Source organism: Rana temporaria, chromosome 13 (genome assembly GCF_905171775.1).
Source record: "Rana temporaria chromosome 13, aRanTem1.1, whole genome shotgun sequence".
Classification (NCBI taxonomy): domain Eukaryota; kingdom Metazoa; phylum Chordata; class Amphibia; order Anura; family Ranidae; genus Rana; species Rana temporaria.
In genome coordinates this window covers 4,237,357-4,262,577 of record NC_053501.1, presented here as the reverse complement: position 1 = coordinate 4,262,577, position 25,221 = coordinate 4,237,357, and the positions used below count along the sequence as shown (strand labels likewise).

The 25,221-nt window shown below is 47.3% G+C and overlaps 2 protein-coding genes across 3 annotated transcripts in view; one reads left to right on the top strand and one right to left on the bottom strand.

Moving 5' to 3' along the window:
- CDC42BPB (CDC42 binding protein kinase beta) overlaps positions 1-10,421 on the top strand; it is a 141,640-nt gene extending 131,219 nt beyond the window's left edge. For both annotated transcript variants that reach the window (XM_040332970.1, XM_040332969.1), the window contains 4 exons: positions 366-483; positions 3,761-3,878; positions 6,374-6,429; positions 10,162-10,421. In XM_040332970.1, coding sequence (XP_040188904.1) covers positions 366-483; positions 3,761-3,878; positions 6,374-6,429; positions 10,162-10,293 — 424 coding nt within the window. In that variant the 3' untranslated portion in view covers positions 10,294-10,421. The remainder of the gene's footprint in view (positions 1-365; positions 484-3,760; positions 3,879-6,373; positions 6,430-10,161) is intronic.
- A 14,534-nt stretch (positions 10,422-24,955) lies between these two features.
- The window catches only part of AMN (amnion associated transmembrane protein), a 45,072-nt gene continuing 44,806 nt past the window's right edge, over positions 24,956-25,221 (bottom strand). Inside the window, exon 12 of the mRNA XM_040332718.1 lies at positions 24,956-25,221. This exon is cut by the window's right edge and continues 338 nt beyond it. The gene's annotated coding sequence lies outside the window, so the exon portion shown is untranslated.

The following is a 25,221-nucleotide window of genomic DNA, read 5'->3' as shown; positions in this document are numbered from 1 at the left end:
CGCCCGGCGCATGCGCAGCGTCAAAAAACGTGAGGTCAAGCCTCATTTCCATACAACACGCCCCCCTCCAAATCATTTGAATTAGGCGCCCTTACGCCCGCTCGTTTTAGGCTACGCCACCGAAAATTAGCAGGTAAGTGGTTTGAGAATCACTACTAGCCTAACTAATTTACGGCGGTGTAGCCTAAAAAGGCTAGGCCGCCCTAAAGTTAGGCCATTGTATGTGAATCTACCTAAGAATATCGCTGGCTACTAGTTGCATGGAGCGTCATGTTGTCCGGAGATACTTTAGCTTTGTGTTTATGGTGGCACTTGTCTTGTTCAGGGGACTGTCTGTCTCAACAAATGTCCTTTTTCTATTGCAGGGAAATGCTCAGAGATCCTGAATTAAGGTCAAAGATGATCTCCAACCCGATCAATTTCAACCACGTGGCCCACATGGGACCGGGAGACGGGATGCAAGTTCTCATGGACCTGCCTCTGGTAAAGTGTAGCTCTGTTCTGTCTGTACGTCGGATGCTGCAATTCCATTGGGTGTCTTGATGATGGCTCGTTTTCTTGTTTCCTTGCAAACGTAACAGAAAGAATTTCCTCCCCTGTCATCCTCTCGTCACTCTCTTCTGATCTCACCTCCTGAAAACTTTGAGCACGTCTATCACCTGAGCTCTGTCTCTGCCACCATCTTCCTCCAGAACGAGCGCAACTCCCCGACTTCTTCCTCTTCCTGTCCCTCGTCCACCTCCTTACCGAGGGTAGGAGTGACCACTCCGAGTGGAACCGCAGCGGTGTACGATTTTCGCCCCCCTTTTGTAACCGCTATAATCTCTGCTAATCCACAAGCTTGGCTGCAATGCTTTTGTTTTACAGTAAAACCTTGGTTTGAGAGTACCTTGGTTTGAGAGTACCTTGGTTTGAGAGTACCTTGGTTTGAGAGTACCTTGGTTTGAGAGCGTTTTGCAAGACAGACAAAGGCCCAGATTCACAGAGAGCAACGCGCACATTACGCCGCCATAGAGCAAACGCTGTACGCTATGCCAACGCAGCGCGGAGAGGCAAGCATTGCATTCAGCAAGCCAGTGCTCCCAACGCTGCGCCAGCGTGGCGTGGGTTTCGAAGGCGCATGCCGGTGTAGGTGGAAGTGGGCGTGAACCCATGCAAATGATGGGCCGAGCGCCAGACAGGTACATATCACGAACTGCGCATGCGCCGTGATATGTACGCAAGCACAGCGCCCCCATGTGTCTGCTCACAACCACGCTGGCACAACTGCCTAAGCTACGCCGGATCACAGCGTACGCCGTGAACATAACGTACGCCCAGCCAGACACACGTCCAACGTACAATACGCCGGCTTGTGTTCCCTGGTGCAGACCTTTGCATGTCTGTTGCCGGGTTGCACCTCCTTTATGGGGAATAACTTTACGCCGGACGTACAACTTGCGCGCATCTCGTGTAGCATGCGCCGGGCACACGCACGTTCGTCAATCCCCTCTTTGAATGGCTAATCAATGGGAGCACCACCATGCGTCCAGCCTAATGGTGCGCCCACCCTTCGCCGACGTGTGCAAGCTACGTCGGCGGGGTGTAGCCTGTTTTTAGGCGCATATTGGTTTGTGGGTCTGGCGCACACATACGCCGGCGCACATTTGCACATACGTCGGCGTAAGTTGTTATACGTCAGTGTAAGTACTTTGTGAATCTGAGCCAAAATTTTCTAATTGTGCCTTGATATACAAGCGATGTCTTGATATAAGAGTAGCGTCATGTCACCACTGAGTATAAAAGAGAAGAGAAGCTCCTCCTCTAAGTGTAGCAATATGGTTACATTTAATGAAGGGACAACATTTAGCAACTTATTGCTACACTTAGGCTCCTTTCACATTGAGGCGTTTTCATGCGGTACAGCGCTAAAAATAGCGCTTCTATACCGCATGAAAAAACCTTCCCTGTAGTGTTCAATGTGAAAGCCCGAAGGCTTTCACACTGAAGCGGTGCGCTAGCAGGAGCGCTCCAAAAGTCCTGCTAGCCGCATCTTTACCGCGGTATAGGAGCGGTGTGTTCACCGCTCCTATACCGCCCCTTCCCATTGAAATCAATGGGAAAGCGCGGTAATACCGCGGTATTGACCCTTTTTCGGCCGCTAGCGGGGGTTAAAACCTCACCGTTAGCGCCCGAATATCGCGGTAAATACGACGGTATTAGAGGTCTTAGGTCTTGGAGGCGCCTCTCTTCTCTTTTATACCCTGTAAAAAAAAAAATGCTTTGATATACAAGCGCTTTGGACTACAAGCGTTTTTCTGGAACAAATTATACTCGCAAATCGAGGTTTTACTGTACAAGCTACTGAAAGCCGCATAACATTTTCACAACAAGCTAATGTATCTGAAGGATGATCTGTTGCCTGTGTGCCTTCTATTAACCAGGCAAGGCGTAGCTTTACCTGATTTTCCAGCTTTAATCACTTTTATGTCTTTGTGTGCTTTTTTTTTTTTTTACTGTTCATTATGTCTGTTTTAACTATTTTACTGCCAGAGCCGTTGGTGCGTTTTTTTTTTTTTTTTTGCACACATAAAGTGGTTGTAAAACCCTTATTCTTGACTTCTACCTATAATTAAAGCGGGAGTTCACCCGAAAACTCAATTTTTAACATTAGATTGAGGCTCATTTTGTGAAGGGGAATCCGGTGGGTTTTTTTTAAATCGAAGCCGTACTTACCGTTTTAGAGAGCGATCTTCTCCGCCGCTTCCGGGTATGGTCTTCGGGACTGGGCGTTCCTATTTGATTGACAGGCTTCTGACGGTCGCATCTATCGCGCCACGATTTTCCAAAAGTAGCCAAACGTCGGTGCGCAGGCGCCGTATAGAGCCGCACCGACTTTCGGCTACTCGTGATGCGCTGTATGCGACCGTCGGAAGCCTGTCAATCAAATGGGAACGCCCAGTCCCGCAGCCCATACCCGGAAGCGGCGGAGAAGATCGCTCTCTAAAACGGTAAGTACAGCTTCGATTTAAAAACAAAACTACCCGATTCCCCTTCACAAAATGAGCCTCAATCTAAGGTTAAAAAAAAAAAATTCGGGTGAACTCCCGCTTTAAGCCTAGAATAAGTCTTATCTATCTATGGGTAGTGGAAATATCTCCTAAATGTGCGCTGTTTAGGAGATATCTCACTTGTAGTGCGCTGATATTGTAAATGGCGCATGCACTGCGAAGAAACGAAGCTCTGTGCCGTTTCTTCCCTAGCGTGTGCCATTACCGCGCCCATGCGCGGAGTGATGTCATTGCAGCTCCGGCCAATCGCAGCGCCGGAGCCGCGATACCCGGAAGAGATAACTGTGGCCGGAGGAGGAGATGGGGGCTTTGATCTAAGGCAGTGGTCATCAACCCTGTCCTGCAGGGCCCACTAACAGGCCAGGTTTTATAGATTACCTTGGGGAAATGCAGTCTAGAATACTGCAATCACTGAGGAGCAAATGATATCAGCTGTGATGTATTTCAGTTATCTTGCAAACCTGGCCTGTTAATGGGCCCTGCAGGACATGGTTGATGACCACTGATCTAAGGTAAGTAATTCATAATGAGCTAGTATGCTAGTCATATTATCTCATTATGCCATTATAAAGGTCGGCAGCTACAGTATGTGGCCTACTGAATAACTTTTCATTTCCTTTGTATAAGTGCATTAAATGATACATTGTTGTGATGTTCCCGGGTACATACCCATGTTCTTTATAAGATGTCTATATCTGTTCCATACACAGAGTGTACATCCGCCACCCCAGGAGGAAAATGTGCGTGAGAGGACACGCCCACCTTCCACCAACTTTGCCCGACAGCAGCAGCTGAGGAGCAGATCCTATATCTCATGGCCGTCTTCAGGTAACTTTTGACGTTCACATATATAAAGTATTATCCGATCTCCCTTCTTACAATCGTTTAGGACCAGGCAAGCTTTATGGCTCCGGCTCCCAAGAAAATACAAATACCAGGCAGCATACAGCTCGAGGCACTTGGAGTCAGTAAGGCCCCTTTCACATTGAGGCGTTTTTCATGCGGTACAGCGCTAAAAATAGCGATGCTATACCGCATGAAAAATCATGCCCTGCAGGCTTCAATGTGAAAGCCCGAAGGCTTTCACACTGAAGCGGTGCGGTAGCAGGACCGCTCCAAAAGTCCTGCTAGCCATATCTTTGGAGCGGTATAGGAGCGGTGTGTTAACCGCTCCTATACCGCGCCTTCCCATTGAAATCAATGGGAAACCGCGGTAATATTGCGGGCGGTATTAACCGTTTTTTGGCCGCTAGCGGGGGTTAAAACCTCACCGCTAGCGCCCGAATATCGCGTTAAATACGACGGTATAGCGGCACTACAAATAGCGCGGCTATACCGTCACCGCGGCTCCACGCCTCAATGTGAAAGAGGCCTTCGAAAGAAAGCAGAAAGATGAAAAAAAAATGCCGTAGAGTTTTTTTGGGTTCAATTTAAGGCTTTTATTAACCACTTCAGCCCCGGACCATTTGGGTGGTCAAAGACTAGGCCACTTTTTGCGATACGGCACTGTCGCTTTAACTGACTTTTGTGCGACGTGGCTCCCAAACAAAATTGTTGTCCTTTTTTTTCCCCCCCACAAATAGAGCTTTCTTTTGGTGGTATTTGATCACCTCTGTGGTTTTTATTTTTTGCGCTATAAACAAAAATAGAGCGACAATTTTGAAAAAAAATAAAATTTGTACTTTCTGCTATAATAAATATCCCCAATTTTTATTTATTTTTTTAAAAGCAATTTTTTTCTCAGTTTAGGCCGATACCTATTCTTCTACATATTTTTGTAAAAATAAAATCGCAATAAGCGTATATTGATTGGTTTGCGTAAAAGTTATAGAGTCTACAAAATAGGGGATAGATTTATGGCATTTTTATTTTTTTATTTTTTACTAGTAATGGCGGTGATCGGCGATTTTAATCGTGACTTTCGACTTTACGGCGGACACACTGGACACTTTTGACACCACTTTGGGACCATTGTCATTTATACAGCGATCAGTGCTATAAAAATGCTCTGATTAAAGTGGAGGTTCACCCTAAAACAATTATATAACATTACATCCGCGGGACTGGGCGTTCCTATTGAGAGGTTAGATGATTGACGTCTGGTGAAAAACTTTCCATGGCGCATAAAGCGCGTCACCAGTTTTCCGTAAATAGCCGACCTGCGAGTCGGTTCTATATGGCGCCTGCGCAGTCAGCCCTACACGGCGGGCGCAGGCACCGTATAGCGCCGACTCGCAGGTCGGCTATTTACGGAAAACTGGTGACGCGCTTTATGCGCCATGGGAAGTTTTTCACCAGACGTCAATCATCTAAGCTCTCAATAGGAACGCCCACTCCCACGGGAGCCGGAAGCCGGGGGGAAAATAACAATTAAACGGTATGTACGGCGAAAAAAAAAAAATACCAGCATACTGTACATGTCGTTAGTATGCTGGATACAATGTTTTATAATTGTTTTAGGGTGAACCTCCGCTTTAAGCACTGAGCCTTGGTGTGAAACGCGTCGGCTTGCAACTGGTTTTGTGTGGCATGTATTTTGTGATTTTGATTTTACAGTGCGGCCGTCCAAACCTTTCCCTTTATTTTTGCAAAAGTTATAGCGTCTACAAAATAGGGGATAGTTTTATGGCATTTTTATGATTTTTTTATTACTGGTAATGGCGGCGATCTGCGATTTTTATCGTGACTGCGACATTAGGGCGGACACTTTTGACACCATTTTGAGACCATTGTAATTTTTACAGCGATCAGTGCTATAAAAATGCACTGATTACTGTGAAAATTACACTGGTAGTGAAGGGGTTAACCACTAGGGGGTGGCGCTGAAGGGGTTAAGTGTGTCCTAGGGAGTGATTTTAACTGTTAGGGGGAGGAGCTACCAGTGACACGTGACTGATCACTGTCCCCGATCACAGGGAACAGACGATCGGTGACATGTCGCTAGGCAGAACAGGGGAATGTCTTGTTTACAAAGGCACCCCCCCTGTTCTGCCTTTGCCGACTGCAATCGCGGGCCGCCCGGGAACATAGAGTTCCCGGGACCTGCGTACGCCCACTGGGTGGCAAATTTAAAGGGGCGTACAGGTATTCCCATTTGCCTGCCTGTGCCATTGTGTAGACGTAAATGTGTGCGCCGCGGTCGCTATGTGGTTATTAACCATGAAAGGTTTTCAAAACCTGTGAAGTGGTCGACATTATAACATTTTCACAGAGCTAAAAAAAAAAATGGCTGAAGCCCAGTCACTTTCCATCTTTGTAAAATGGGCTGCAAAATATTTCACCTGCAGTAACTAATGTGCTGCAAAATGTTATTTTCTCTTTAGGTGGCGGAGATTCATCGCGGAGTATATCAGACGTTGATCAAGATCTGGATAGAGAGGTAAAGAAAACCTACATATTTTGTACTGTTCTGAGGATATAGCGCTCACCTTCATGACTCTTTACTTTACACTCATTCCTCTTATAAAGTACAGAGATTTGGGGAAAAGATGAGAGCAAAGTGCTTTTCTTCTGGTTTAAATATTTCAATATATATTACAATATTTCAGCATACAAGTCCTTAGATGTGGTGGTTGCAGGGCTGCTGATAAGGCGGTACAACCCGCCCTCCTGTACTGGGCCCAAGCACCATCAGTTCAAAAGGGGGGCCCAGCCATCTGCTGAGCAGCAAGGCCAGATGTACTGTCTTATTGCAGACACTGCTCCTTTTCTGTCTTGCACTGCAGCTCTGTCGGCTTTCCCTCCCTCTGGCTGCACTGCAAGGAAATTGGTTGTATTGCATGCGCCGCTTCCATCTGCTGTCTGTGTGTCCCTTTCCCCCGCAGCGATTCTGGCTTCTCCTCTCTCCTGCTGGCAGCTGCTGCTGTCTTCCTGCCTCCCCTGCTGGCAGCTGCTGCTGTGTTCCCGCCTCCCCTGCTGGCAGCTGCTGCTGTGTTCCCGCCTCCCCTGCTGGCAGCTGCTGCTGTGTTCCCGCCTCCCCTGCTGGCAGCTGCTGCTGTGTTCCCGCCTCCCCTGCTGGCAGCTGCTGCTGTGTTCCCGCCTCCCCTGCTGGCAGCTGCTGCTGTGTTCCCGCCTCCCCCTCCTGCTGCCAGCTGCTGCTGTCTTCCCTCCTCCCCCTCCTGCTGGCAGCTGCTGCTGTCTTCCCGCCTCCTCCTCCTGCTGGCAGCTGCTGCTGTCTTCCCGCCTCCCCCTCCTGCTGGCAGCTGCTGCTGTCTTCCCGCCTCCCCCTCCTGCTGGCAGCTGCTGCTGTCTTCCCGCCTCCCCCTCCTGCTGGCAGCTGCTGCTGTCTTCCCGCCTCCTCCTCCTGCTGGCAGCTGCTGCTGTCTTCCCACCTCCCCCTCCTGCTGGCAGCTGCTGCTGTCTTCCCACCTCCCCCTCCTGCTGGCAGCTGCTGCTGTCTTCCCGCCTCCTCCCCTGCTGGCAGCTGCTGCTGTCTTCCCACCTCCTCCCCTGCTGGCAGCTGCTGCTGTCTTCCCGCTTCCTCCCCTGCTGGCAGCTGCTGCTGTCTTCCCGCCGCCTCCCCTGCTGGCAGCTGCTGCTGGTGTCCTGTTTATATGGGTCTCCCGTCGGATAATGCCCAGGCTGGACTGCGCAAGTCAGACCACTGCAGACAGACCACTGCTTCCATACAGACAGCAAGGTGCCTGGGAAATGTTGGTAGAGGACAGGCTTTTGTACTTGGGTTGTGTCTGCTTTAGATGGAAAACAAGACTTTGTACACCTTTTATTTTGATGCACCTGGAATACATTTAGCTGATTTAAAGGGGTTGTAAAGGTAAAAAAAATGTCCCCCTAAATATCTTCCTTTACCTCAGTGCCGTCCTCCTTCACTTACCTCATCCTTCCATTTTACTTTTAAATGTCCTTATTTCTTCTGAGAAATCCTCACTTCCTGTTCTTCTGTCTGTAACTCCACACAGTAATGCCAGGCTTTCTCCCTGGTGTGGAGAAAGCCTCTTGAAGGGGGCGAGCAGGCAGATAGAGAAAGGAGCTGTGTGTTAGTGGGCATCCTGACACTTCTGCTCGCCCCCTCAAGAGGCTTTCTCCACACCAGGAAGAAAGCCTTGCATTACTGTGTGTAGTTAAAGACAGAAGAACAGGAAGTGAGGATTGTTTTTTATTAACTAAATAGGTTCCTTTAAGTTAGTGCATTGTTGGTTCACTTACTTTTTCCTTCCATTTTCCCTTCTAACTGTTTTTTTTTCTTTGTCTGAACTTCTCACTTCCTGTTCCTCCTCAGTAAGCTCCCCCCCCCCCCCATCGTCAGAGCCGTTCTGGCTGGGGGTTAGTCAGCGTGCTCGCCCCCTACATTGGGACTACATCCCTGTGGGGAGACGCCGAGCCGTTGTGGCTGGGGGTTGGTGTGCTCGCTCCCTCCCTTGGGACTACATCCCTGCGGGGAGACACTGAGCCGTTCTGGCTGGGGGTTAGTCGGCGTGCTCGCTCCCTCCCTTGGGACTACATCCCTGCGGGGAGACACTGAGCCGTTCTGGCTGGGGGTTAGTCGGCGTGCTCGCCCCCTACATTGGGACTACATCCCTGCGGGAAGACCCCTGAGACGTTCTGGCTGGGGGTTGGTGTGCTCGCTCCCTCCTTTGGGACTACATCCCTGTGGGGAGACACCGAGCCGTTCTGGCTACGGGTTAGTCAGCGTGCTCGCCCCCTACATTGGGACTACATCCCTGCGGGGAGACACCGAGCCGTTCTGGCTGCGGGTTAGTCAGCGTGCTCGCCCCCTACATTGGGACTACATCCCTGCGGGGAGACACCGAGCCGTTCTGGCTGGGGGTTAGTCGGCGTGCTTGCCCCCTACATTGGGACTACATCCCTGCGGGGAGACGCCGAGCCGTTCTGGCTGGGGGTTGGTGTGCTCCCTCTCTTGGGACTACATCCCTGCGGGGAGACGCCGAGCCGTAGTGGCTGGGGGTTAGTCGGCGTGCTCGCCCCCTACATTGGGACTACATCCCTGCGGGGAGACGCCGAGCCGTAGTGGCTGGGGGTTAGTCGGCGTGCTCGCGGCCTCCCTTGGGACTACATCCCTGCAGGGAGACACCGAGCCGTTCTGGCTGGGGGTTAGTCGGCGTGCTCGCCCCCTCACTTGGGCTACATCCCTGCGGGGAGACGCCGAGCCTTTCTGGCTGGGGGTTGGTGTGCTCCCTCCCTTGGGACTACATCCCTGCGGGGAGACGCCGAGCCGTTCTGGCTGGGGGTTAGTCGGCGTGCTCGCCCCCTCACTTGGGCTACATCCCTGCGGGGAGACGCCGAGCCGTTGTGGCTGGGGGTTAGTCGGTGTGCTCGCCCCCTCCCTTGGGCTACATCCCTGCGGGGAGACACCGAGCCGTTCTGGCTGGGGGTTAGTCGGCGTGTTCGCCCCCTACATTTGGGACTACATCCCTGCGGGGAGACGCCGAGCCGTTCTGGCTGGGGGTTAGTCGGCGTGCTCGCCCCCTACATTGTGACTACATCCCTGCGGGGAGACGACGAGCCGTTCTGGCTGTGGGTTAGTCAGCGTGCTCGCCCCCTACATTGTGACTACATCCCTGCGGGGAGACGCCGAGCCGTTCTGGCTGGGGGTTGGTGTGCTCCCTCCCTTGGGACTACATCCCTGCGGGGAGACGCCGAGCCGTTCTGGCTGGGGGTTAGTCGGCGTGTTCGCCCCCTACATTTGGGACTACATCCCTGCGGGGAGACGCCGAGCCGTTCTGGCTGGGGGGTAGTCGGCGTGCTCGCCCCCTCCCTTGTGACTACATCCCTGTGGGGAGACACTGAGCCGTTCTGGCTGGGGGTTGGTGTGCTCGCTCCCTCCCTTGGGACTACAGACTGCGTCTCCCCGCAGGGATGTAGTCCCAAGGGAGGGGACGAGCACTTCGACTAACCCCCAGCCAGAACGGCTCGGATGATGGGGGGCAAGCTTATGGAGGAGGAACAGGAAGTGAGAAATTCAGACAAAGAAAAACAACATTTAGAAGGGAAATGGAAGGAAAAGGTAAGTGAACCAACAATGCACAAGCTTAAAGGAACCTATTTAGAAAATAAAAAAGGAACCTTTACAACCCCTTTAAGAAGTTTAAGGTTTATATAAGCTTTAATTTTTCTGTCTTCTACCCCACAGCCGGATTCAGATTCCACAAAGCATTCCACTCCATCCAATAGCTCCAACCCAAGCGGCCCTCCAAGCCCCAACTCCCCGCATAGGAACCAGCTGACGCTAGACGGCCTGGACCAGTCGGCCTGCGACGCATAGCGCACGATCTCTCCCTCCGCACCGAGACGTGAGCTACTACACCGTTTCCACACGATAGTGCCAAGACGTGTTGCACAAAGTCTAAAAAAAAACAACCCATTATTGTAGATATCTTTAACGTTAAAAAAGAAAAAAAAAAAAAAAAAAGGGTTTAATATATGTGATCAAGCTTTTATATGCAAAATTAGTTCACTGTTTCTAATTAGCCGTTCCGCTCTTTTGTGTCACACTACAAGAGACATCATAATAGGATGTTATGTTATGTTTATTTTTTGTTTTTGTGTTTTTTTTTTTTTTTTTGTTTTGTTTTGTTTTTACAATTTCACCCTTTTGTGGCCTTTTGCAGCTTGTGGCTATGCCACTGTTCCACCGCGCTGAGCCCGGAACGCCTGTGTCCTAGCCAGAGGCGGCAAAAGGCTTCCATTTTGTATGATGCTGCTAGTTTCTGGGACAAAAGAATAAAAACAGGAAACACATAAAAGCTGCTACCAGAATTATTACGTGGTATCAGTGATGGAAAGTTTCATTAGGAAAAAAGGAAATGTTTTTAAACTTAATACCTAGCTAGGAATTTTTTTTTTTTTTTTTTAAATATAGGAATGTATAGCTGGACTAGCTCTGATATACGACAAACAGTGTTATATAGATCGATTATAACACAACCTGGGCTCCACGAGGCTGGTTATGCTTTTTTCCTGGCCGCCTGCTGCATGCAGAACTGATAAGCTAGCCACTAGTGAATTTTTAATGTCTCTGAGGATACGTTGTGATGTTAAGGCCCATGTCACACTAGCAATCCGGTTGCTAGAGGCACCTCTGGAATTGAGATTGTGAAGTGCTGGGCTTATTGTATAAGGAAGTTTCACCTTCTTAATTTGTCCCTCTGGGTGCAAAGTCCATGTAGTACTTTGTCCCATTTTTATAGGTGTTATGATAGATCCAAGAGCATGGTTGACGGCACGCCCCACCACCATGCAGCTACGCTGCTCTGTAGGAAACCAGTGACTAATTGACAGAGCTTGTCTCAGGAGCAGACACTTGCCTGAGTACAGCGCCATCACAATACATGCTCAGGAAGGAGTACGGCGCCATCACAGCACAGGAAGGAGGGGGTCAGAGCGACTGGCTGGTAAACATTCACAGTTGCGCCTTACAGCAGAGGGGGTGAGCTTGATCTGAGTGCCACATTAGGCATGCATACCCAACAGTCACGCACAGGGAGAGACTGTCAGTGATTTTCTCTGTTTCCCAGTGAAACACATGCAAAGAACTCTTGGCAGCAATAGGAATGCCCACAAATTGGGCAGCTGACAGGGGAGCAGCTGGCGGGCAGTAATGACGGCACGCCCCACCACTCAACTATGCTGCTCTGTAGGAAACCGGTAACTAATTGACAGAGCTTGTCTCAGGAGCAGACACTTGCCTGAGTACAGCGCCATCGCAATACATGCTCAGGAAGGAGGGGGTCAGAGCGACTGGCTGGAAAACATTCGCAGTTGCGCCTTACAGCAGAGGGGGGTGGAAACGAGTGAGCTTGGTCTGAGTGCAACATTAGGCATACATAGCCAACAGTCGTGCACAGGGAGAGACTGTCGGTGCTTTTCTCTGTTTCCCAGTGAAACACATGCAAATTAACTGTTGGCAGCAATAGGAATGCCCACAAATTGGGCAGCTGACAGGGGAGCAGCTAACAGGCAGTAATGAGAGAGAAAAACCAAAGGTGTTCGCTATACTATCGTTCCAAATTTTCAAGTTTAGATATTTTAACATAAACTTGTAAGCCAGAGTTACCTTTTTTTTTTGCTCCTGTAAGACATGGAATGTGGCAGCTCTCTATTGGGGGGGCGGTCTCCACAAAATTATGCTTGTGTGGAATGAAAGGTGAACGCCAAGTCCTAGGGATTAATCCAGATATAAATTATTTGTCATGACAAAACTTTTCAAGAGTCTGTGCCCAAATTACCCTTCATCAAGGCCTAGTAGTATTGTGCGGTTACTGAATTAAGTGGGATATACATTTACAGTGGAGCCTCGGCTTACGAGCCTAATCCGATCCGGGAGAATTCTCGTAATCCAAAGCACTCGCATATCAAAGCGAGTTTCCCTATAGAAGTCAATGGAAACTAAAATAATTTGTTCCGCATGGACTTCAATGGCATGCAATACCGTATGTGACCAGAGGTGGGGAGGTGTCAGAGAGCCTCGGAGAGGCCCGGGGACAGCTCAGCTGACCTCGGAAACACCCTGGACTGGAGTATTTACAAGTATTTCTGAACGGCTCGGCTCTGGGCACCTCCGCACCTCAGGCCAAATGCGGTACTGCACACACCCCGTTAGCTTGAGTTTTGCGAGACGACACTCGCAAACCGAGTTGCTCGTTGACCGCATTACTCGTAAAACAAGGTTCCACTGTATATTTGGACCAATTCATAGGGCTTGAAGCTCTTTAACTCCAAGAAGGCTGGAGACTGCTCGTTGGCTAAAGGTAGCCTTAAGAGGGAGCCTCTAACCTGTTCCGTTGCTGATCGGAAAAAGCTGCAGAATCTGGCGCAACGATGGGCGTGACACCTCCTTGGTTTGGCCAGTGAGGGGTCACTGCCATAAGGGCAGTTGAATGTTATCCTGTAAACATCCCGACACTGGCAAGTTGCTAGTGTGACACCGGCTTTACCCAAGTCACTTTTGTTGTCCCCTCTTCTCCAAAAACTCTGCAACCCTTATTATATTTTATTTAATGCCAGGGAGAGGGGGGCGGGGGTTTGGGTTTTAGGGTGACACCATCATTGGCTAATGACTAAAGTTGTTTTTACCGAATTCCTCAAGGGGTAGTAAGGTAGTATCTTACACCCCAGGCCCGTCGCGACCAGGCAAGCAAACCAAGCAATTGCTTGGGGCCCCCCGAGCTGGCCTGGGGCCCCAAGCAGGGCCCTTGCCATGCTTCCTATAAATGCTGCATCCACCTCGGCGCGCTTTAGAGAGCCTCAGGCGGCTACAGCACTGCTGCCTCTCTCGTCACTTCCCCTTCCCTGTAGCGTGGCCGAGCTCCTCTTTCTTCCTCCTGTCAGTCCAGCCGGGTACCGCGCGGTACAGGAGATTCAGTTTCCTGTTCCTGGCCGGACTGACAAAAAGGGCACACTGAGTGCTCACTTCCTTTCAGTCCGGCCGGGAACATCAAATTGAATCTCCTGCTGCACAGTACGACGGGAGGTGATGGAGTAAAAAAGAGTAGTGGGAGGGGGGGGGCCCCCATGTCCATTTTGCTTGGGGCCCCCAAATTCCTTTGAACGGCTCTGCTTACACCCCAGGGTCCTCCAAAGATATAAAAAGCCAGAATATGTTTTCAAGTCACCACTGCCCACCTAAAACGAAAATATTAGTTTTCTATGGAGTTGGCCTTTAAAATTAGGAAGTACAAGCATGGTCTGACATTATGGGAACCTTGTAACCATGTATCAGTATTTAAATATATATATATGTGAATTATGTTCACTTTTAAAAATGCAATCATGAAGTTTAGCACATTTTTAGCTTAAAGGGTAAAATCCGCAATTTCTGTGGACTGGGCAGTGAGGTAATCTAATATGTAAGTAGTATATATATATATATTTTAGCCTACCTTGTTATGTTAGACCTAAAGGGTCCAAGGTGTTTCTTGAAAATGGTTAAAGTTTGATGCATTGGTTAAATAGACATTGGTGTTGATTTACGAAAACTGGGGAGCGCCAAAAAGTGGCGCAGCTCTGCATAGAAACCAATAATCTTCCATGGTTTTTTTTTTTTGTCAAAGCTTAATTGAACAAGCTGAAGATAGAAGCTGATTGGTTACCATGCAGAGCGGCACCAGATTTTGCACTCTCCTCCGGTATTTTTGTGCCCGCGGTTTAGCAGGTGACATTTTATACTTTTCCCTTTGGGAATAGTGGATACTTCAAGGGTCTTGAGGGGTGCAAGGATCCAAAATGGGTTTTATACTGTTTACAAAGTCCGTTATTTTGCTGCCCTACCTTTTCAGTATTTAAATGACCAGAAAAGGTGGAGCCCTACTTTAAAACGCAAGGAAATTACGGGCGGTTAATGTCGCTCTGTGATGTCATGGACAGAGGTGGGGGGGCTGCCGTTCTGTGCTAGATTTGCTTTGAGTAGCTGCAATAATTGGGTAACCTGCAACTGTCCAGTGCAAAAATCATATTTCATATTCAGCCAAAACCTCCACACAAGTGCATGATAGTGGCCCAGTAAAGTGTTAAAAAATTTAAGCTCTGCCTAAAAAAAAAAAAAGCGGTAGATATATTTAAACAGAGAGTGAAAAATGCTTAAGAAGTACAAATATTTTTTTTTATATGACTCACCAGTGTCATGTATTAAACGCTGAGTCCGATGTCTTTAGCAGCTTGTGAGCCACACGGATCCAGGAGGAGATGCAGGGTGCGGCTTCCTATGGGAGCTCCAGGCGGCGGCATCTTCCTATGGGAGCTCCAGGCGGCGGCATCTTCCTATGGGAGCTCCAGGCGGCGGCATCTTCCTATGGGAGCTCCAGGCGGCGGCGGCGGCTTCCTATGGGAGCTCCAGGCGGTGGCGGCTTCCTATGGGAGCTGCAGGCGGAGTCTTCCTTTGGGAGCTGCAGGCGATGGCTGCGTCCTTCCTACGGGAGCTGCAGGCGGCGGCCTCCTACGGGAGCTGCAGGCGGCGGCCTCCTACGGGAGCTGCAGGCGGCGGCCTCCTACGGGAGCTGCAGGCGGTGGCCTCCTACTAGAGCTGCAGGCGGCGGCCTCCTACGGGAGCTGCAGGCGGCGGCCTCCTACGGGAGCTGCAGGCGGCGGCCTCCTACGGGAGCTGCAGGCGGCGGCCTCCTACGGGAGCTGCAGGCGGCGGCCTCCTACGGGAGCTGCAGGCGGCGGCCTCCTACGGGAGCTGCAGGCGGCGGCCTCCTACGGGAGCTGCAGGCGGCGGGCTCCTCCTCTGTCGGGAGATTGAGCAAATAAATTAAGGAATAATATTGTGAGTGCCCTCAACAGAGCTGGATGCAGCAGCAGCCAATGGAAGGTGCAAGGCTGTGTATAACAATAACCAGTAGGACCCTGGGGTGTAATACTGTGTCTGCCTGGATCTCCAGTTAGTATGCAGATTTATAGAATTGGCACTTTGTATATAAGCGAGAAACTTTGCTTCTTTCAATGATGTGTGTGGGTCACAAGCTGCTGGTCGGGATTTCTGATCTAGGTTTACGGCCAGATATACTAAAAAGATTTGTCAGATGTAATACCTGCACTGCTAGTCCCTGAACCCTCCCTGTTCAAAGTGATTTATTTTTTATTTTTAGTAATTATACATTTTATGAGCACCATACTATGCCTGTACCTTTTTTTTTTATTTTATTTTTTTGTTTTGTTTTTTAAACACTACACTCCATTGAGTTATTTTTTATTTAATTTTCTTATTTTACAGGTATTTATGCTGCATTCACTGACAACTTTTCATGTCAAATACTCATGATATATGTAGCTTCCGCCCCTACACCTCCCAGCCTCCGTTTAAGAAAAAAAAAACACAAATGGCTAGCAACCAATCAGAATTCAGCAACTTTAAACAGCCAGGGCCGTAAAAATGATTGATTGGTTGCTGTGGTTTGCCACATTTTAAAATAAAATTTCTGTATTTTTTATTTTATGTTTTTCCCCATTGGTGGTCTTTGTTAGCACTACATGCCAAGTCAACCACTTTTTTATTTGACCAATTGTAAAATACCCAACTTAGGGCGAAATAGCGATTGTCTAGTTCTTTTATACAGAATTTCCTTTTAAATGTAAATCAGTTGGGCTTTAGCTTTGAAAACACTAGTGTTTTGCCCTACTTTGTATATATGTGGTCACGTGGCTGTTAGAGATTTCACCAGTAGGTGTCACTGCAGCTGCCATGTGGAAGGGGGAAGTCCCCATTGATAGCCAAAAGCAGCTTTTTAATTTTTTTTTTTTTTCCTACTGCCAGAATAAGTCAGCCCCCCCCCCCCCCCCTCTTAAGGGCAATGGGTTAAATACATGTATAGATATGCGCTGCTTTTTTTTTTGCGTGTTTATTTTTTAAATGCCACCCTCTTTTTTGTAAAAGCCAGAAGTAACACTGCCCCACACGGGCGGCAAATCAAATCTACGCTTGCACGAGGAACACAAACATTTAGCCGTCTGATCATGTCTGAATAGGATTCACAACACGTGTATATTTTTGCTTCGGTCCGTGCCACGCCCGCTGGCTCTGCTTTTGTATATTTAATCTCCATGCTTCCATGTATAAATACATTTTACAATCCACCAACCGTGACCCCGTGTTTTCCATGGCAGGTCATCTCCACCTGGAATTGAAGTTCAGTTTTGGACAGGGACTGGGTACATTGGGTCAAACCTTGGTTTACTGGTTTGTCCCCGGCCTTCCACCAAGGCCTTATGGAAGGTGTCACTCTCCGCCAGCTGGCCCCTTGAGTCGGTGATGGGAGGGTCCAGCTGGCGGAGAGTAATCTCCAAGTCGGTGATGGAGAGCACTCTCCGCCAGCTGGACCCCTCCCGAGAAGGTGATGGAGAGCACTCTCCGCCAGCTGGACCCCTCCCGAGAAGGTGATGGAGAGCACTCTCCGCCAGCTGGACCCTCCCAAATCGGTGATGGAGATCACTCTCCACCAGCTGGACCCTCCCGAGTCGGTGATGGAGATCACTCTCCGCCAGCTGGACCCTCCCGAGTCGGTGATGGAGATTACTCTCCGCCAGCTGGACCCTCCCGAGTCGGTGATGGAGATTGCTCTCCGCCAGCTGGACCCTCCCGAGTCGGTGATGGAGATTACTCTCCGCCAGCTGGACCCTCCCGAGTCGGTGATGGAGATTGCTCTCCGCCAGCTGGACCCTCCCGAGTCGGTGATGGAGATCACTCTCCACCAGCTGGACCTCCTAATGATGGTGATGGAGATCACTCTCCGCCAGCTGGACCCCCTAAGTCGGTGATGGAGATCACTCTCCGCCAGCTCCACCTCCTAAGTCGGTGATGGAGATCACTCTCCGCCAGCTGGACCCCCTAAGTCGGTGATGGAGATCACTCTCCGCCAGCTGCACCTCCTAAGTTGGAGAACCTTGGCACCCCCAGATGTTTTGGAACTACATTTCTCATGATCCTCATGCACTCAGCAGTGTAGCCGAGCATCATGGGAAATGTAGTTCCAAAACATCTGGGGTGCCAAGGATCTCCGTCGCTGTCCTAGGTTATTTACAGAGAATCCGGTGAGTGACGCCATCATTTGTGAGTGGCGTTTGAGCGGAGAGACACCTGAAGCCAGCGTGTGATTCAACTTGCCAGCAGCCGCATCAAAACTGAGAGCGCACTTTTGGGGAGGAGTTGACCATTAAGAGCTTGTAATTATTTTATTTTAATTTTTTCCTTTTTTTATTTTTTCCTTGCGGCTGTTATATCCACGTTGTCACCGTCACACTAGCGTGCCTTTTGTGCCAATCTCCTGACAGTCGGATTGTCATTTTAATTTAATTTTCTGTTTTTATTGGGCTAATGATGTAAACCTGATTTAGTAACTTGTATTTTTATTTTTCTGAGACACTGTATAGGACTTGCACTTATTTTTTTAGTTTTTAAAACGAGAAGAGATCTCTGATGACTCCTGTTGTGTGATAGTCGGCCCCCTGTGCTTTGGCCTGAGTGAGAAGGCTCCTGTGATGGGCCCCAAACTACTGTTTTGGGGGAGGGGAGGGTCTGAAATTCTGTGTTTTTATTTTGTTTTGTTTTTTTTTGCTTTTGTTTGTTGTTTTTTTTCTTCTTTTTATGTAAGTTGTCTTTGTAATTATAAATTGTAAGAACTTTTTTTTTTATTTTATTTTAAACTATGTGACCTGTTAATAAATCAGCATTTGGGCAGTTCTGAAATTCATAAATGGTCTGTCTTGACATATTAAAACATTTTACGTGGAGGCACAAGCATCCTTTTGAATGCCGTATTATTTTTTTCTTACAGAATGTGTTTTTTCAATTTCTCATCTGTCTCCACCAAACACTTGGCACCTGATTGCTGTGATGTATTGCTTCCTCCCCACCAGTGTTAATTTTGTCGACTAAAACCATTTTATTTGACTAAATTAATACTATTTTAGTCGACTAAAATATGATTAAAGCTAAAACAAATGACTAAAACCATTGATGACTAAAATACTGTATTGATATAAAGTATATTGGAGTCTAGTTAGATAATTGGGGGCAGATCCACATACATCTGCGCCGGGCGCAGCGTATCAAAGATACGCTACGCCGCCGTAACTTATCTTTTTTAAATTGAATCCACAACGAATCCGCGCTGTAGTGTATCTCTCGCGACGTAAGGGCGCGGAATTCAAATGGCTGTGATGGGGGCGTGTTTTATGTTAATACATCGTGACCCAACGTAAACAACGTTTTTTTTAACTGCGCATGCTCGAAATTAAACCGGAACCAGCCAATGCTTATGACGGTGACGTCATTCTACGCATATTCACGAACGACTTACGCAAACGACGTAAAAAATTCAAAATTGTACGCGGGAAGGACGGCCATACTTAACATTGAGTACGCCTCATAATGGCAGCTTTAACTATACGCCGGAAAAAGCCGAACGGAAACGACGGAAAAAAATTCGCCGGACGTACGTTCGTGGATCGCTGTAAATAGCTAATTTGCATACTCGACGCGGATTTCGATGGGAACGCCACCGAAAAATTGCAGCTTAGATCCGACGGCATACGAAGACGTACACCTGTCTGATCTAGCCGAGATGCCGTCATATCTTGTTTTGAGGATTCAAAACAAAGATACGACGCGGGAATTTTGAAATTACGCCAGCTTATCAATAGATACGCCGGCGTAATTTCTTTGTGGATCTGCCACTTGATATTTAGGTATTAGTATGATGACTATAAGTTATGTCCCGCAGCAATACCCCAGGCTCTCCAGAGAGTGCATTTATTTGGTTTACAATACAGAACAAATTCCACAGATGATAGAAATCCAACAGAGTAAATTCAAAGTCTCATCTTTTCCTAGACCTGTGCCATATTCATACAGAGAATATACTCCGTGACAAGACTGAATGCCAGCTTGAATGTCTCATATACTGGTCTCACACTGGAGGGAGGGGTTCTTCCAGGTCAACCAAATGTTTCCCTGAATGAATACCCCCCTCAAGTCGAATTACCATCAATAAATACTTCCTTAGGTAGTCTTGCATAAGATTAACACATCAAAGGGTCTTCACCTGTTCCTTTTGATATGTTAGAATTCAGCTGGCTTGGACAGTTCAACTGAATTCCTGGTCAATATGGTAATGCAATACAATATATTGTGCCATACATACCTACCTACACACATTATATATATATATATATATATATATATATATATATATATATATATATATATATATATATATATATATATATATATATATATATATATATATATATATATATATATATATATATATATATATATATATATATATATATATATATATATATATATATATATATATATTCTGAATACCCGGCGTTGCCCGGTCTTCCTATGTTAACCTTTTGGGGAGGAAAATCATAGTAATATAAATATACCCATCTTTTATATAAGGGTGTAGGTAAGGGTTAATGTAACTGTCATATATTTTTATTTGGCATATAAGTAATATGTGTACCAGCTATTATTGAAATATCTCCAGGCGTACAGAAGTTATGTGGGAACATACATTTCCCATTGATTTGCATGGGACTTTAAACAAAAACCCCGACCCTCACAAATGGGGGTAGTTAAGGGATAAATTAACTATCCTATAGTGTAAGTGGACATATAAGTAACAAGTGACCAAGTGTTATCGAAATATCTACAGCCGTTTGGAAGTTATGAAGTAACATGTATTTCCCATAGAGTTGAATGGGACTTTAAAGGAAAACCCCGACCATGGCAAATGGGGGTGGGTAAGGGTTAAACCACCTATCCTATGTTTGTTGCTGACATATAAGTAACATGTGTGCCAAGTTTCATGTTAATATCTTTAGCCGTTTGGACGTGATGCTGGAACATACACACACACACACACTTGAGTTTTATATATATATATATATAGATTAACCCCTTCCATACCGGGGGGCATTTATACACCTTCCCGCCCAGACCAATTTTTAGCTTTCAGTGCTGTTGCACTTTGAATGACAATTGCACGGTCGTGCTACACTGTACCCAAACTAAATTTTTATCATTTTGTACCCACCAATAGAGGTTTCTTTTGGTGGTATTTGATCACCTCTGCAGGTTTGTTTTTTTTGCGCTATAAACAAAAATAGAGCGACCATTTTGAAAAAAAAAAAATCTATATTTTTTACTTTTTGCTATAAATAAATATCCCCCAAATGCATATAAAAAAAAAATCCTCAGTTTAGGCCGATATGTGTTCTTCTACATATTTTTGGTAAAAAAAAAAAATAAGCGTTTATCGATTTGTAAACGCTATAAATTTTGCGCAAACCAAATAGGGGATAGTTTTATTGCATTTTTTTTTTTTTTTTTTTTTAATACTAATGGCGGCGATCAGCGATTTTTTTTTCGTGCCTGCTACATTATGGCGGACACTTCGGACAATTTTGACACATTTTTGGGACCATTGTCATTTTCACAGCAAAAAATGCATTGTTTAATGTGAAAATGACAATTGCCGTTTGGGAGTTAACCACAAGTGGGCATTGAAGGGGGTTAAGTGTGACCTCATCTGTGTTTGTAACTATAGGGGGTGTGGCTGTAGGTGTGACGTCATTGATCGTGTCTCCTTATATTAGGGAACAGACGATCGATGACGGCGCCACAGTGAAGAACGGGGAAGCTGTGTTTACACACAGCTCTCCCCGTTCTTCAGCTCCGGGGACCGATCACGGGACTCCAGCGGCGATCGGGTCCCACAGCGTCAGACCGGGGCGTGGACCCACGGCTGGGCACTTAGAGGACGTACAGGAACGTGCTTGTGCCCAGCCGTGCCATTCTGCCGACGTATATGCGCAGGAGGCGGTCCTTAAGTGGTTAAAATAAACTGACCATTAAAATCAATAAAAAATTAAATAAACTGACCATGTATAGGATACATTAAAACAGGAGGGTTTACAACTCCTTTAAGAAAATTCATATATATATATTTTTTTTAAACCCCTCTTGACCCCAATCCACTCCTCCTCCCCCTTTTTTCCATCAACTAGGTTTCCTTATTTTTTCATTTTGGTTTTCCTAGCCATTAATGTTTACATTTTATCTTACCTGTACAGTATAGAGCACAGGCTTGATATTTCATAGACAACCATCTTCAAGTTTTGCATTAAAACATTTTTTTTATTTAATTTGTAAATCTATTTGCAAATGCTTTGTATTAAAATCATAATTGTAGTGTTATTTTAAACAAGATTAATTATAGAATAAAATGTACACTTTTTAGCTAGACAACGAAACAATTAAAATATCCTGCGCTTGGGTGTTTAGTCTTAAAAAAAAAGGGGGGGGGGTGCAACCAACTAACTCTGGATTTAGGCAAAGCCTATAGTCTTGCAGCCTTCCTCCAAACAATTGGTATTCTTGAAACAGGGGGGGGGGGAAAAAAAAAGCAAAGGAGGAGGGCGCACCGACTTTGTGCATTACCAATTGTGGGGTAGATTCAGGTACCTTTTGCGGCGGCGTATCTCCAGATACGCCGCCGTTATTTGAATTCCGCACCCGCATAGCGTTACGCCGATTCACAAAGGCAGATACGCTGAAAAAATAGGCTTCCTCCACCGACGTAACTTGATTGTGGTGGCGTAGAATTGTGTGCAATATAACTTTGGCTGCTAGGGGCGCTTCCGTTGTTGTCGGCGTAGAATATGCTAATTTCCTAGATACGCCGATTCACAAACGTATGTGCGCCCGGCGTTGGTTTTTTACGTTGTTTGCGTTAAAGCTTTTTCGGCGTAAGGCTGCTCCTGCTATTAGGAGGCGCAGCCAATGTTAAGTATGGACGTCGTTCCCGCATCGCGATTTGAAAATTTTACGTCGTTTGCGTAAGTCGTCCGTGAATGGCGCTGGATGCCATTTACGTTGAAACCAATGACGTCCTTGCCCGCAATGCACGTTGGGAAATTTTAGGGACGGCGCATGCGCAGTACATTTGGCGCGGCAACGCGCCTAATTTAAATGATCCATGCCCCCTACCCGGATCATTTGAATTAGGCGGGCTTGCGCCGGGAGATTTAGGCTACGCCGCCGCAACTTTACAGGTAAGTGCTTTGTGAATCAAGCACTTGCCCGTAAAACTTGCGGCGTAACGTAAATGTCATGCCGCCGCAGATTTGCCCGGTTCTACGTGAATCTGGGCCAGTATATTTTTTCTTTATTAAAAGCAATGTTTATACTCGCAAACAAGCATGTAGAAAAGGCTTGTCAATTGGTCAGATTGCGTCTCTGGACACCGGACCCGATGAAGGGGATCAGACAATAGCCCAAGTGATGCGTTTCAAGGGTGCACCCTTTTCCTCAGAGCCTAGACGGTCAATGACTCTTCTCTCCCAGTTACCTCTATATGTGTCCATGCCCCAAGTAACACCCACCCAGAAAGGTCACACCCATCTACGTGGACTAACTCCACCCAGTGGCTCGAAATAAACACATGCCCACCTTCTGATAGTTAATCCACGTAGATGGGTACTACTTGGGGGGGCGTGGATATATCTAGAGGTAACTGGGAGAGATGATTTATTGACCGTTCAGGCTCTGAGGAAAAGTGTGCGCCCCTTGAGGCCAGGTTCACACTATACTACACGACAGAAGTACGACTTTCATCCTACTTTGCTCTGAGACATCGGTCCTACATTCATCCGACTTTTGTGAACAGGATACTACTGTGATCCGACTTTGTGATAGTCTGGGATTGTTTTGATTGGTCAAAGAACAAGTAAGAGTGAGATAAATTCCTGTTACTGCTGCTGTAATCGCGTCTGGTGTCAAAAGTCGGATGGTAAGGACAAAGATCCTACTTCAATGACAAAGATCCTACTTCAATGATATTCAATGGAGTGAAGTAGGATCAAAGTACCATATTTTCCGGCGTATAAGACGACTTTTTGCATCTAAAAATCATGCCCCAAAAGTCGGGGGTCGTCTTATACGCCGGGTACCTGTCTGTCAGACGGCGGCCATCCATTATTCAAAAGCCGCGCCTCCTCCTCAGACTGTTCCGTGATAGGCGGAATACTAATTTTCCCAGCAGAGCATCTGTTCAGTGTTCCGCCTATCACGGATGCCTTCTCAGCCTCAGACGAGAGGACACCCGTGATAGGCGGAACACTGAACAGAGGCTCTGCTGGGAAAATTAGTGTCCCGCCTATCACGGAACAGCCTGAGGAGGAGGTGTGGCTTTTGAATAATGGACGCCCGCAGCCTGGAAACTCTCCAAACAGGAGAAGGTAGGAAGATCGTCGAGGCAGGCATACTGGCACAGTGAGGCGTCGTCTTATACAGCGAGTATATCCCAAAACCAGCATTTTAGCTGGAAAATTAGGGGGTCGTCTTATACACCGGCAAATACGGTAATACAGGGAGCATTTTCAGTGTCGGACCAGTTAAGACGGCTCTCATAGGAAAACATTGATTTTCACACGTCATGCGACATGAGCTCCCAATGTCGGAGCGTTTGTCAGACCAGTGTGAACCCGGCCAGAAACGCATCAGCCACTTGAGATATTGTCTGATCCCCCTCAACATCTGCAGGTGTCCAGAGACGCAGTCTGACCAATTAACTAGCCTTTTTTTACATGCTCATTTGCGAGTATAAACATTGCTTTTAATAAAAAAAAATACTATTCGTAATACACAAGGTCGCTGCGCCGTTCTTCTTTGCTTTTTTTTTTTTTTTTCCCCAGTTTCAGGAGGAAGGAAGAGGGAAAGAAGAGAGGAAGGAAGAGGAAGGAAGGAGGAGGGGAGGAAGGGGAAGAAAGAAGAGGAGGGAAGAAGAGCGAGGAAGGAAGAAAGAAGAGAAGGAAGGAAGGAAGGAAGGAAGGAAGAGGGAAGAAGAGGAGGGGAGGAAGGGGAAGAAAGAAGAGGAGGGAAGAAGAGGAAGGAAGAGGGAAGGAAGGAAGTGAGGAGGGAAGAAGAGGAAGGAGGAGGGAAGAAGAGGAAGGAAGAGGGAAGAAGAAAGGAAGGAAAGAAAGAAGAGGGAAGGAAGAAAGAAGGAAGGAAGAGGAGGGAAGGAAGGAAGGAATAGGGAAGGAAGAAAGAAAAAGGGAGGGAAGGAAGAAAGAGGGAAGGAAGGAAGAGGGAAGGAAGAGGGAGGGAAGAAAGGAAGGAAGAAAGAGGGAGGGAAGGAAGAAAGAGGGAGGGAAGGAAGAAAGAGGGAGGGAGGGAAGGAAGAAAGAGGGAGGGAGGGAAGGAAGAAAGAGGGAGGGAAGGAAGGAAGAGGGAGGGAAGGAAGAAAGGAAGAGGAAGGAAGAAAGAAAGCGGGAGGGAAGGAAGAGGGAGGGAAGAAAGAGGGAAGAAGAGGAAGGAAGAAAGAAGAGGAAGGAAGAAAGAAGAGGGAAGGGAGGAAGGAAGAAAGAAGAAGAGGGAAGGAAGGAAGAGGGGAGGAAGGAAGAAAGAAGAGGGAAGGAAGAGGGAGGAAGGGATGGGGAGAAAACCGTATCGCCAAAAGGATGCTTTGTCCAATTGAAAAGATTGGTGTATTTCATCTTTAGCCATGAAAAAGTTATAGCGTAATAAGTAGGGACACATGGGAGAAATGTATGAACTGCTCTAGTCTATAGGGGAGGGAGATGTGAGAGCTAAACTGATTACAGTACACCCCCGCTGTGTGTGCCCCCCGACATACCGCCTTGTAGTCACAGAAAGGTCTCCGCTCCCCAGGTACAGCAACACAGT